Raw genomic sequence first — 14,540 nt, 5'->3', positions numbered from 1 at the left:
AGGAACAATTTCCAAAAGAAGACATGAAAGACAGAGGGTGCTAGATTAAGGGTGTGTCTAGACTACCTAGTTTTGTCGACAAAAGTGGACTTTTGTCGACAAAACTATACCAGCGTCTACACTACCGCTGAGTTCTGTCGACATAACGTCGACAGAACTCAGCAGTTTTGTCGACGCTGGTATACCTCATTTTACGAGGCATAACACTTTCTGTCGACAGAACTCTGTCGACAGAAGGTGTTATTGCCTGTAACACTGCGTCCAGACTACAGAGTTCTGTCGACAAAGCAGCTTGCTTTGTCAACAGAACTCCATGTGTCTGGACGCAAATTGTCGACGGAAGTTTTGTCGACAGTATCTGTCGACAAAACTTCCGTCGACAAAACGCGGTAGTCTAGACGTACCCTAAGAGTAAAGAGACAAAGACTTTATTCTCAGATGACCCATTGATTTAACCTTGTCATTTAGAGAAAATTAATTTGTCAGACCCTCTGGTCCAGCATTACCATCTATGAAGACTTCACAAGTCAAACTTTCCATTATTTAACTACTTATTTTGTTTCATATGTTCCTCTACTTTGATAGTCATGCTAGTCCTGACTGCCCACTAGTCCACTTCTCCAGTTCTCCCTGTATCTTTTCCCATGCTGAGCTACCTAATTGTTTAAAAAAAGTAAATAACATATATCAGTATGTAACACTTGTAAACTACTCATCTCATTTCCTGCACTCATTTGTCAAAATATTATCTGTGAAACTGTGAACTCCCTGAGTCTTCCTTGTGTTTGTTCAATCCCTAGCAGAGCTGTGGGCTCCAATCCCAACCGAAACTTCTGGGATCTAACACAATACAAATAGAAAACAACAACTCTATGCATCACAGTACTTTGAAATTGAAATCAAACTATTGAAAGCTGCCATAGGTAAGATTAATAAATAAATGAGAGAATAGCGCTTACCTGTTGGAAAGGAAAGTCTTGAAAAATCTGAAACAATAAGATGATGCTTTATTAGCATAATTAAAATACTTTCCGTCAAATTAGCCTAACCACTTTTCTGCTGGAAAATTATTGCACTGTTCAGTAGCACACATTATCTGAAATAGCACTCTAGCTGACAGACATGTTACATGCAAAGCAAAAATCACCATTCTGTATTCCCCATGGTTCATTCACAAGGTTATGCTCCAAACAGGTGAGTGGAAAAACAAAGATTATACCAACTATTTTATAGCAAAGACCTTACTCTATGAGATAATTGACATAATTATTATAGAAGAGTGCTAGTCACAAAGCTCTCTACTGATTCCACTAGAACCTGTTTTTACTCTTTTTTTTTCAACCATTCAGCTTATCTGTGATGAAGTTTTCAGGTTCATTCTTTGTCCGAAGAAAATGGTTTTGTTTGATAGTTTGTTTTTAAACTTAGACACAAACCATTCCAAATTTGGGTTCAAATGTGATGAATGAGAAAAGGTCAAATGGGAATAGAAATAATATTCAAAGAAAATTAAGTGTCTCTAAACTCAGTCAAATTTAGAAAGATAAGGTATGTCTATGTCTGTCACTGTTACTAATAGTTTGTCTATGTCTGCTACTAGTGTATTACTAACAGTAATGTTAGTCTATGTCTGTTACTATACTAACAGTGCTCATATGCTGGGCACTTTACAGACAGCTAAAATCACAAAGCCATTATAGCATGTAAAACTGATCTTGCTGCATTTCTCTCCCCAACTTTTACTTGTTATCTTAATTTGTAAGCTCATAAGAACTCTGACTGCAGAGAGAAGGAAACGGGATAGGAACAATAATGAAGAGAGAAGTAAGAGATATCAGGATGTTTGAGAATGGGACTGATGGTACAAGATGAAAGGTGACCTGAAGAGAACAGAAGAGAGTGACAGCTGGAAAGTAAGTTGGAGGAAGAAAGTGCAGTGTGGGGGCAATTATGGAGAAAAAGATAAAAGAAAGCAGCAGCAGCAGATTGGCCAATGGGGTTCATGCTCATGGGCCACAGCCAATTGGAGGCCCCAGAAAAATGGACACCCCGCTTCACCCACCTGCCTCCCTCATTTGGGAGCAGGGTTGGAGGCTTGCCCTGCTCAGTCCCGTGCTCCTGCTGGGGAGCACGGTTGGGGTGTGGAGGCTTTCCCTGTTCCCTGGCAGGAACACCGGGTGAGTGGGAAAAGCTCCCATGGCCTGACCTGGCTCCCTGGCAGGAATACTGGGGGGAGGGTGTGGTGGGACATGCCCCTGTGCTACTGACCCCATTTCCCCCATCAAGAGATTGGGGGAAAGGTAGGGGACAGACTGCAGAGGTGGGGAGCAGCCTTCACTTTCTCTGGCCCAGGACCTTACGAAAGCTTGCTCTTTCCTCTGGTGGTAGGGACTGAATGAACCATGACCAAAGAGAAGAAGCAGAGCTGGTTGGCAAAGAGAATGGCAAAGATGAATGAAGAGTGAGCAAATGTATTATGGACGATGTCCATGTGAACTTTGGACTTTCTCCACAGCAGCAAGAACAGGAACAGACTGACATAGCTTCAGAGCATGCAGTCTCATTGGTTTGCTACACATAGAAAAATATCTAAGGTTAATTTAAAAAGAACTAGTAAATAAATGATATCAGCAAACATTCCTAATATTGTGTGTAGTTACTCTTATTATAATCCATGCTGCTATGGTAAAAGCTGACAAAACATTAATACTGGAGAAAAACATCTAAAACAAATAAAGCCAATTCACTGCATATTTCAAAAATGAACTTGAGAGCAGTCACTGAAGACATGTCTTATTGCTTTAGTGGCAAAACATGCCAAAACTAAAACTCTTAAGATGCAAAATGAGAATTCTTACAGGACATTAATACTATGAGGAAAACTCTGCATGCTTTGTTCTAGAAAAAGAACAGTATGTTTAGAGAGTAACAAGGTACATATATGAGTAACAAGGTACATATATAAGGACAAGCTCATGAAGTATTTTGCTTACAAGCCATGCTGAGCTGATGTAATAAAATATGCCCTCAAACAAGAGAAAACAAACAAAAAAAAACAAACAAGAAGGAGCTACATAAACTTCAGGAAGGAAAAGCCTCAAGTTGCCTCCGGCAATAGTTTCCACATGGAATGCAGGTAAGTGCTTATGGAATGAATCTTTACATAAGTATGAAAAAAAAGCAAGTTTTAATGAAGTTTCAGATTCCTGATGAATCATTAAATTTTAGACCAAAAATGGAACATTTTCCTATTTTTAGACTACTAACTTCCCTACAATATAATAGACTAGTTGACTACCTGATATGCATAAGTTTATCGGACAATCGAGTAGTCACACGACTAGTCACTCCCCCTCTTTGCTGCCTCTATCAGAGACAGGCAGCAAGGGGGCAAGGGGAGAGCAGGAGCTGGTGCTGTAGGGAGCTAGCTTAAAAGCCAGTTCCCTCCCAGCACTGTCTCCCGGGGAGAGAGAGGGGTGGGAGACAGGAGTGGCAGAGGCATCCCTCCTGATGTGCCTCTCTCTTTGAAATGTACAAGAGACGCCGCAGCTCTTGTACATTTCAAAGGGAGAAGTGCAGGAACTTAGTGCAGGCACCACTGCGCCTCTTCCTTTGAAATGTACAGGAGCCACTGTGGCTCTTGTAAATTTCAAAGGGAGAGGAGCACTGAGATAGTTGATAAGGGGGGTATTCACTAATAGAATAGTCGATTAATTGAAATTTAACATCCCCACTATATTGTACAGCAGGGCTACTCAACTTTGGAAGCTCCAGGGGCCACAATGATACTGAAAGCACATGCCGAGGGCTACAACTTAAGTGTGGTTGCATATATATGCAAATAGTGTATTTCACACTGACGGGCATGAATACAAAGATTAAGGCAAGACTACACAACACACAGACCCCATTTAAGTCAGTTCTGCTGTTATTAATAAATGCAATATTTACCCAATTTCCTCCCAAATGACATCACTTTTAATGAGCAATGACAGTCCAGGAATTTAACTACTAAAACGCATATCAATAGAGGACCATTATATTGACTACTTTTTTGTTTTGGCTCCCCCCTGCAAGTCAGGTGTTGAGCCCCACGTAAACCCAAACCGCACCACGGGTGGCAAACCAGGCCACAGACCACAGGCAGCCTGCGGGCCATGTGTTAAGAAGTCCTGGTCTAGATTATCCCTGACAGTTGTCAGTCTAACCTGCTCTTAAAAATCTCTGGTTATGGAGATCTTGTCAATCTTGTGGTAGAAGGCTTGTAAGGCTGCTAAGTATACCTTGATGGAACGAAATGAAAGCAGTGATTGCTTGAGAGTAAAGAGAGAGTCCAGTATAAGAGATAGGGGCACTGATATTGGGTCCTAACCCTTTTAAGGTGCAACATGTTGAGAAACACTTCCACTTGTGACGTGCGGGTGGAATCCTTACAGCTATGGATGAAGATTGTGCATACCTGTTCTAAAAGCCCTTGTTTGGTGTGGGAGAGCCATGGAGAAGCTATGCTGTTAGATTCAGTTTGTGTAGGTCCGGGTAAGTTTGTGTTGTTCAACCCAAAGTGATGAGATTGCACTGGTGAAGGAGAGTGAAGGGCATGCAAATTGACAACCTGAGCAGGAAAGAATACCACAGTTGTCTCGGGTAGGTGGGAGCTATCAGTATGACCCTGGCCCCATCTGTCCTGATCTTCTGAATTACTTTAGTGAGAAATGGTGTAAGTGGAAAGGCGTAAGAGAGCGTATGATTCCATAGAATGAGGAAGGCATCTCCAAGTGATCCCCTCCTGATGCTAGTCTAGAATAAAACCGTATGCATTTGGTATTGAGAGGTGCTGCAGGTCTATTGCAGGGTGACCCCATCTGCAGAACACGGAACTCACCACCGAGGTGCTGAGCACCATTCGTGGTGCCAGGGAAAATGTCTTCTGAGAGCATCTGCCGTTACATTGATGACACCTGGTATGTGAACTGCCAACAAGTGGATTTTGCAGGTGATGCAAAGATTCCAGTTTTATGGCCTTGGTGCACAGGGATCGAGACCTGGCTCCCCCTTGCCTGTTGATATAGACTATGCAGGCAATGTTGTCTGTAAAGACATGCAAGTGTTTGTCAGCGATGGAAGGCAGAAAATACATGCAAGCATAGCACACTGTGCACAGTTCCAACAAGTTTATGTGCACGATCATCCCTTGAGGAAACAAAAGACCCTGAACAGTCTGGTCATGAAAACGAGGACCCCAGCCCCTGCATTAGTGATTGTGCATAAGAGAGGATGTGGGTGGAATGGAACCCCCATGCAGAGACTGGCTGGTTTGATCCGCCAGAGGAGACCTCATGAGGTATGGTAAGCGGAAGAGACATGGGGTGCTTTATAGGCTTGTATACCATGGAAAACCAAATCCATAGGCAGCACGTGTGGAGTCAGGTATGTGAAACCATGAAGTTTTAGCTGCCATGTGGCTGAGAAGGTGTAGGCAGTCTTTGGCTATAGTGTGTGTTGAAAAATAAAGTGGTGTGACCAGAGTTTGGATAGCCAGGAATCTGGTGTGAGGTAGATAAGCTCGAGCTGATGAGGAGTCCAGATGGCCCTGATAAACTGTATGATCTGCGAGAGATGAATAGATGACTTTTCCCAGTTTATTTGGAGGCCAAGCTTCTGAAAGCACTGTATGGTTATTGCGGCACCTTATAGACTAACCGAAGTGTTGGAGCATAAGCTTTCGTGGGCAAAGACCCACTTTGTCAGATGCATGTAGTGGAAATTTCCAGAGGCAGGTATAAATATGCAGGCCAGAATCAGGCTGGAGATGATAAGGTGGATCCAATCAGGGAGGATGAGGTCCACTTCTAGTAGCTGATCTGGAGGTGTGAATTCCAAGAGAGGAGAAGCTGCTTTTGTAGTTAGCTAGCCTTTCACAGTCATTGTTTAATCCTGAGTGGATTGTGTCAAACTTGAAGATGAACTGTAGCTCAGCAGTTTCTCTTTGAATTCACACCTCCAGATCAGCTACTAGAAGTGGGCCTCATCCTCCCTGATCCACCTCGTCATCTTCAGCCTGATTCTGGCCTGCATATTTATGCTTATGCTCCAACACTTGGTTAGTATATAAGGTGCAACAGGACTCCTTGCCGCTTTTGCAGATTCAGACTAACACGGCTACCTCTCTGATACTTGATGTATGGTTACTGTAGTCATGAGCGCTTGCCTCAGTCTGCAATGTGGCCTTGAGAAGGCAGTCGTTGAGATAAGGGAATATAATTGTTCCCGTGGAGTGAAGACATACTGTGACTACCATGAGCACGTTGGAGAAAACTCGAGGAGACATAGACAAACAGAAACGTAGGACTCTATATTGGTAGTGAACCGGGTCTACGGCAAACCTTAGGAATCGCCTGTGAGTAGGATGTAGTAGAACATGAAAATAAGCATCTTGGAGGTCAAGGGCTGAAAACCAGTCCCCTTGTTGCAATGCCAGGATAATGGTGGATAACGTGACTATGCAAAAGCATTGCATCTTGACAAATTTGTTCAGATTGCACAAATCTAAAATTGGTCTCCAGCCTTCTTACTTCTTTTGTGTTAAAGTAGTGGGAGTAGAACCCTCTCCCCTGTGTTGTCGTGGGACTGGTTCTATGGCCCCCAGATCTAACAGATAGAGCACCTCCTGTTGAAGCAGGGACTCCTCAGAGGAGTCCCTGAAGAAGGATGGGGAGGGAGGATGGGTAGGTGGCTTAGAGAGAAAGGGGATGGTGATGAGATGATGTTGATCACCCATCTGTCTGAGGTAATAGAGGCCTGCTGGTGGAAGAAGGTGCAAGTGGACACTGTCGGCATTGAAACTTCTAGGTGGTTTTCCAGGTTTTCCTCAACCAAGGCTTCAAATTTGCTTACTAGCCAGCAACAGTTTTGGGGCCGAGCCTGACGATTGCCTTTGTCTTTGGGACTAGATTTGGTTCCTGATCCGGCTGCTGATTCAGATAGGCCAAGTAGCGTGGCCATTGGTAGGGCTAGTACTGGTAATGCCTACATCTATTTGTGGGAGTATGGATATCCAGGGTGTGGAGAATGGTGCTAGAGTCCGTCATGGTATTGAGGACTTCATTAATTTTGCCTTCAAACACCTTCTCCCCATCAAAGGGCAAATCCCTGACCATGTATTGTATTTCATGAGGGAACGTGGCTGAGGAGAGCCAGGAGGCCCTGCACATCATAATAGCAGTTGCCATGGTTCTAGCTGCTATGTCTGTGACATCAAGCACAGCATGGAAGGTATCATGGGAAATAACCTGCCCCTCCATTACTATAGCCATAAATTGAGGTCTCTGTCTCCAAAATGTCATCTGCAAAGTCCATCAGCTAGTTTGGTGTAATTTTTAAAATCATACTTTGCCAACAAAATCAAGAAGTTTGAGATCCTGAACTGTAAAGTTGCAGACATGTAGGTCTTGTGACCAAAGAGATCAAGTCTCTTACTATCCTTGTCTGGTGAAGTGATGCTTTGCCCATTGGTGTGCAGCTTCCATCACTAAGGAGTTTGGAGTCGGGTGGGTAAAGAGAAACTCTGAGCTCTTAGTGGGTACATAGTATTTTTCATCAGCTCTCTTGCACATAGGTGGTATTGAGGCAAGAGTTTGCCAAATCATACTGGCAGGGTCCAGAATGACTAGCATGGTAGGGAGGGCTATTTTGGATGATGGTGAGGCTTGGAGGATGTCTGTGAGCTTGTGCTGAAGTTCGGAAACTTCCTCCATAGCAATTTTGAACTCACGTTCAACTCTCTTAAAAAGCTCATTAAAGTGGGCAAAATAATCCACAGCCAAAAGCGGAGGAAGGCATCGCAGCCTCGTCAGGTGAAGACGATGAGTTTGTCGGGGGGCGATGCATCAGTGGGGAGCAGCCATTCCTCCATACTCTGAGCCTCCTGAGCTTCTGTAGGGAGATGCTGTTGCAGACACAGCTGTGTGCAGTGTATAAAAACTAGCCTGTTTGTAAGAGCTAGGCTGCAGACTGTGGTGTCTCCTATAGAAACCCAAGGGCTTCAATAAGATAATTGTGCAGGATGTGGCATCAGCAGTCATCATGTGACTTGTAGTACTGCAGTGGAGAGGAGTCCTGTAAGCATTCCTCTCTGTCAGTGGAGAATTGTGATGGCACTGGGGTCACCGCCGGAAAAATCGTGGGTCTAGAAATGCACTGGTGCCAAAAAGCGGCAACTTGGGGGGGGAGGCAGATGTCACAGCCAGATGTGTATGCTGCATATAAGGCAGCAGTGCCATGAGAATCGATGGCAGCGTTCGCAAAGTTGGTCTATACAGTGCCGGTGGAGTGATCAGTGCGGAAGACAGCAACCGCTGATACGCTGGTGGTACCGAGTATATGATCGGTGCCGCTAATTTGGTCTGTGCTAACAGTGCCAATGGGAGTGCCAGTGTTGTGGGTTTCAGTGCCATTGTCTTTGTCGGTACCGATGATGTGGATGGTGGCACCAATGAAGTTGTTGGTACCGTAGCATTTACTGATGCTGCCTTAGGGTATTGTTTGGACCATTTGGGGTTGGTACCAAGCAGCTGCTGACACTGCTGCAGTGCCTGAGATAGCTGGAGCATCATAGATACTGACACATAGAATCATAGAATCATAGAATAATAGGACTGGAAGGGACCTCGAGAGGTCATCGAGTCCAGCCCCCCGCCCTCAAGGCAGGATCAAGCTCCGTCTACACCATCCCTGACAGATGTCTATCTAACCTGTTCTTAAATATCTCCAGAGAGGGAGATTCCACCACCTCCCTTGGCAATTTATTCCAATATTTGACCACCCTGACAGTTAGGAATTTTTTCCTAATGTCCAATCTAAACCTCCTCTGCTGCACTTTAAGCCCATTACTCCTTGTCCTGTCCTCAGAAACCAAGAGGAACAAATTTTCGCCTTCCTCCTTGTGACACCCTTTTAGATATTTGAAAACCGCTATCATGTCCCCCCTTAATCTTCTTTTTTCCAAACTAAACAAGCCCAGTTCATGAAGCCTGGCTTCATAGGTCATGTTCTCTAAACCTTTAATCATTCTTGTCGCTCTTCTCTGTACCCTTTCCAATTTCTCCACATCTTTCTTGAAATGTGGCGCCCAGAACTGGACACAGTACTCCAGCTGAGGCCTAACTAGTGCAGAATAGAGCGGCAGAATGACTTCACGAGTTTTGCTTACAACACACCTGTTGATACAACCTAGAATCATATTTGCTTTTTTTGCAACAGCATCACACTGTTGACTCATATTCAACTTGTGGTCCACTATGACCCCTAGATCTCTTTCTGCCATGCTCCTTCCTAGACAGTCGCTTCCCATCTTGTATGTATGGAACTGATTGTTCCTTCCTAAGTGGAGCACTTTGCATTTCTCTTTATTAAACCTCATCCTGTTTACCTCTGACCATTTCTCTAACTTGCTAAGGTCATTTTGAATTATGTCCCTATCCTCCAAAGAAGTCGCAACCCCACCCAGTTTGGTATCATCTGCAAACTTAATAAGAGTACTCTCTAGCCCAATATCTACATCATTGATGAAGATATTGAATAGTACGGGTCCCAAAACAGACCCTTGAGGAACTCCACTTGTTATCCCTTTCCAGCAGGATTTAGAACCGTTAACAACAACTCTCTGACTACGGTTATCCAGCCAATTATGCACCCACCTTATCGTGGCCCTATCTAAGTTATATTTGCCTAGTTTATCAATAAGAATATCATGCGAGACCGTATCAAATGCCTTACTAAAGTCTAGGTATATGACATCCACCGCTTCTCCCTTATCCACAAGGCTCGTTATCTTTTCAAAGAAAGCTATCAGATTAGTTTGGCATGACTTGTTCTTCACAAACCCATGCTGGCTATTCCCTATCACTTTATTACTTTCCAAGTGTTTGCATATGATTTCCTTAATTACCTGCTCCATTATATTCCCTGGGACAGACGTTAAACTGACCGGTCTATAATTTCCTGGGTTGTTCTTATTCCCCTTTTTATAGATGGGCACAATATTTGCCCTTTTCCAGTCTTCTGGAATCTCCCCTGTCTGCCATGATTTTTCAAAGATCATAGCTAAAGGCTCAGATACCTCCTCTATCAGCTCCTTGAGTATCCTGGGATGCATTTCATCAGGACCTGGTGACTTGCTGACATCTAACTTTCCTAAGTGATTTTTAACTTGTTCTTTGTGTATCCTATCTTCTAAACTTACCCTCTCTCTGCTTGTATTCACTACGTTAGGCACACCTCCAGACTTCTCGGTGAAGACCGAAACAAAGAAGTCATTGAGCATCTCCGCCATTTCCAAGTTCCCTGTTACTGCTTCTCCCTCCTCGCTAAGCAGTGGGCCTACCCTGTCCTTGGTCTTCCTCTTGCTTTTAATGTATTTATAAAAGGTCTTCTTGTTTCCCTTTATGCCTGTAGCTAGTTTGATCTCATTTTGTGCCTTTGCCTTTCTAATCTTGCCCCTGCATTCCCGTGTTGCTTGCCTATATTCATCCTTTGTTAGTTGTCCTAGTTTCCATTTTTTATATGACTCCTTTTTTATTTTGAGATCATGCAAGATCTCCTTGTTAAGCCAAGCTGGTCTTTTGCCATATTTTCTATCTTTCCTACACAACGGAATTGTTTGCTTTTGGGCCCTTAACAACGTCCCTTTGAAATACTTCCAACTCTCCTCAGTTGTTTTTCCCTTCAGTCTTGCTTCCCATGGGACCTTACCTACAAGTTCTCTGAGCTTATCAAAATCTGCCTTCCTGAAATCCATAACCTCAATTGTGGTGGTCTCCCTTCTACCTTTCCTTAAGATCATGAACTCTATTATTTCGTGATCACTGTCCCCTATACTGTCTTCCACTTTCAAGTTCTCAACTAGTTCCTCCCTATTTGTTAAAACCAAATCCAGAACAGCTTCTCCTCTGGTAGCTTTTTCAACCTTCTGAAACAGAAAGTTGTCTCCAATGCAGTCCAGAAACTTATTGGATAGCCTGTGCCTCGCTGTGTTAGTTTCCCAACATATGTCTGGATAGTTGAAGTCCCCCATCACCACCAAATCTTGGGCTTTGGATAGTTTTGTTAATTGTTTAAAAAAGGCCTCATCCACCTCTTCCACCCGGCTAGGTGGCCTGTAGTAGACTCCTAGCATGATATCACCCTCGTTTTTTACCCCTTTTAGCTTAACCCAGAGGCTCTCTACACAGCTATCTCCTACGTTCATCTCCACTTCAGTCCAAGTGTGTACATTTTTAATATACAAGGCAACCCCTCCTCCCTTTTTTCCCTGTCTGTCCTTTCTGAGCAAGCCGTACCCTTCCATACCAATATTCCAATCATGCGTCCCATCCCACCAGGTTTCTGTAATACCAATGATATCATATCATATCACATGATCTCTGTGCCCATGGTCTAGTGGGGGACAGTTTCTTAGACAAGGGTTCCCAATGAGGCACTTCTCCTCTTTGGCGCCTTTCTGCCAAGGAAAAGCTGGGGATGATTGTACCTCCATAGGTTGTGATCCTAGGTCCGAGGCAGGGTGCAGATTCTTCTCCAGTATAATTAGTTTCAACCGGAGATCTCTATCTCTATGAACCCTGGCCTTAAGTTTGGCGCAGCGAGGACAGTCTTTAGGTGAAAGATGTTCTCCCAGACATCTGTCACACTGAAAATGTCGGTCAGAAATCGGCATCACCTCTCTGCAGGAGGAGCAGTATTTAACGCCCGGAGAACCAGGTATGATGAAAATAAAAAGTTTTTCTTTAAACAACTCACTAACCAACCAACAGTAATAGTAATAACAATAACTAAGAAATTATGTAAAACTATTTCAGAAATGCGAAGAAATCAGAGAACTGCAGAACTCCGTCTTAGGCTGAGGGCAGTTGAGGAGGAACTGGAGGGTTTGGGCTGCATGTGCGCGGTGCCTACTGGCCCACCACACATCGGTTGGGGCTGTGAATGCACAGCCTATGGAGGGACAGCTTCAAAATCTCCGATCCAGGCACCAGAGCAACACCAAGACCAAATATGGAGCATCCTTGGGTGACTCTCTCTCAGATGAATATAGAGCTTCTTTAGCACTTTGGGCCCTAATCCTCCAATGGGCTCCACACTAGGGATGTGAATGGTTAACCAGTAAGCATGATCATTACAGTTAACCAATGGGAGCTGCAGCAGCCCTCGCCCACAGCAGGCCTGGCCCAGCAAGCTGCAGGCAGGGCGCTCCAGCCCAGCCAGAGCAGTTCCATGCCCCTTGTAGGAGGACTGCTCCAGGCCACCCATGGCGGGCAGAGGGGCCATGGCCCTCTTGCCTGCCCCCATTTAGTTAATGGTTAAACATAATATTTAACTGGTTAACTAATTAAATGGGATTTTACATCCTTATCCACATAAGCAGATCCTTGAATTCACATAGGCTTCAATGGTTTAACTTGGATTGCCCATGTGGAACCCATTTCAAGATCAAGACGTTTAAGAGTGTACCCACTGAAACGATAATAGCAACCATTTAGTTCAATGTCTAATCTCAGCCAATTTCACAAATGGATAAATTGAGAAGGCACTACTCATGAGCAACAATTCCACTTAAGGCTATAGTACCCTGTGAGAACACATTTTTCCAAACCAATTAATTTCTTACAACAGACACAGCTTTCTAAGGTTAATACATACCAGTATTGGATTTTAAAACAGTATAGTGATAATAAGCACACAGCATGATATTTCATAACCATATCAATGAAATGTGAAAACGTGCAAAGAGAAAAAGTGCAATCTCTGTTATGCATTTACTATTTGCTCACCATCAGTTCCACATAGGATGAATGTTCATTTGTTTCATGCAATTTATTAATTATGGCATCACAGCAGGGACTCTAAAAGCTTAACAGTAAATTATTTTTGGCCTTATATCTTATTTTTGATCCCCTATTAATGTCCTCTCCTAACTCCCCACACAGCCTCCTTTTGGCTTAAAAATTTTACTCCTAGTCTCAAATCAAATGAGGAGTATTTTTGTAAAAGATACCAACTGAAAGAAATGTAATAGAACAGATGTTTTAAGTTTTGTGGTATACAGAACAGTAAGTCTCTCAAGGTAGGTGTGTGATAAGCCAGGTAGCTCCAATTCATCAAGTTCATACACACTTGCTAATATTTTGCAAACTAGCCAATCTTCAAAATCCCAACAAGTGAAGTTGCTTTTATTCTCCTTCTCCCCCACACCCATCTCTCATATAATAGGGCCGAACTGAAGTTTCACATGTAGTCCTTGGCATTTCCTAATGCATGAGTGCTAAATTATCCATCCTTAACATTCTCCTACTTTTTTATTGTAAAGAATTGCCATACTGGATCAGACCAACGATCCATCAAGCCCAGTATCCTGTCTTCCAATAGTGGTCAATTCCAGGTGCTTCAGAGGGAATGACCAGAATAGGGCAATTACCAAATGAGTCATTCCCTGTCATCCACACCCAACTTCTGGCAGTCAGAGATGCTAAGGACAGCTATAGCATGGAGCTGTATCCACGATCATCTTGGCTAACAGCCATTGATGAATCTATCCTATATGAGCTTCTCTAATTCTTGATTATTAATCAAGTTATACTTTTGCCCTTCACAACATCCCCTGACAATGAGGTTGCCTGTATCTTGTGTGAAAAAAGGACTTCCTTTTGTTTTAATTCTGCTGCCTATCAATTTCACAGGATGACCCTTGTTCTTGTGTTATATGAAGCAGTAAATAACACCACCTTATTCACTTTCTCCACATCACTCATGATTTTCATAGGCCTCTATCAGATCCTTTAAATCTTCTCTTTTTGAAGCTGAATAATCCCAGTCTTTTTAATCTCTCCTCATATGGAAGCTGTTCCATTCAGTTAATCATTTTGGTTGTCCTTTTCTGCACATTTTCCAATTTTTATACATTTCCAAGATGGGGTGATCAGAAATGCACACAGTATTCAAGGTGTGGAAGTGCAATGGATTTATGTAGTGGCATTAGATATTTTCTGTCTTCTAATCTATCCATTTTCTAATGGTTCTTCATATTCTCCTAGCTTTAATGACCACTGCTGCATAGTAAGCAGATGCATTCAGAGAACTAGTCACAATGACGCCAAGATTTTTTTCCTGAGTGGTAAGAGCTAAATTAGACCCCATCATTCTGTATGTGTATTTGGGGTTATGTTTTCCAACATGCATTACTTTGCATTTATCAACATAGAATTTCATCTGCCATTTTGTTGCCTAGTCACCAAGTTTTGTGAGATCGCTTTGTAACTCTTCACAGTCCGCTTTGAACTTAACTACCTGAGTAGCTTTGTATTGTCTGCAAATATTGCCACCTCACTGTTTACCCCTTTTTCTGGATCATTTATGAGTATGTTAAACAGTGCTGGGCCTAGTACAGGTCACTGGGGGCGGGAGACATCATTATTCATCTCTGTTTCCTTTTAACCAATTATTAATCCATGAGAGGACTTTCTTTCTTATGCCTTGACTGCTTATTT

The 14,540-nt window shown here is 43.1% G+C and overlaps 1 protein-coding gene across 15 annotated transcripts in view; it reads right to left on the bottom strand.

The window, feature by feature from the left end:
* Window positions 1–14,540, bottom strand: part of PTK2 (protein tyrosine kinase 2) — a 330,274-nt gene that overhangs the window by 256,351 nt on the left and 59,383 nt on the right. For 13 of the 15 annotated variants that reach the window (XM_075920046.1, XM_075920048.1, XM_075920047.1 and 10 more), the window contains one exon: window positions 960–986. The exons of the other annotated variants lie outside the window; for them this stretch is intronic. In XM_075920046.1, coding sequence (XP_075776161.1) covers window positions 960–986 — 27 coding nt within the window. The remainder of the gene's footprint in view (window positions 1–959; window positions 987–14,540) is intronic. 15 annotated transcript variants of the gene reach the window in all.

This window comes from Pelodiscus sinensis, chromosome 2 (genome assembly GCF_049634645.1).
Source record: "Pelodiscus sinensis isolate JC-2024 chromosome 2, ASM4963464v1, whole genome shotgun sequence".
In the NCBI taxonomy this organism is placed as follows: Eukaryota; Metazoa; Chordata; order Testudines; family Trionychidae; genus Pelodiscus; species Pelodiscus sinensis.
This window is presented reverse-complemented; position numbering and strand designations above follow the sequence as displayed.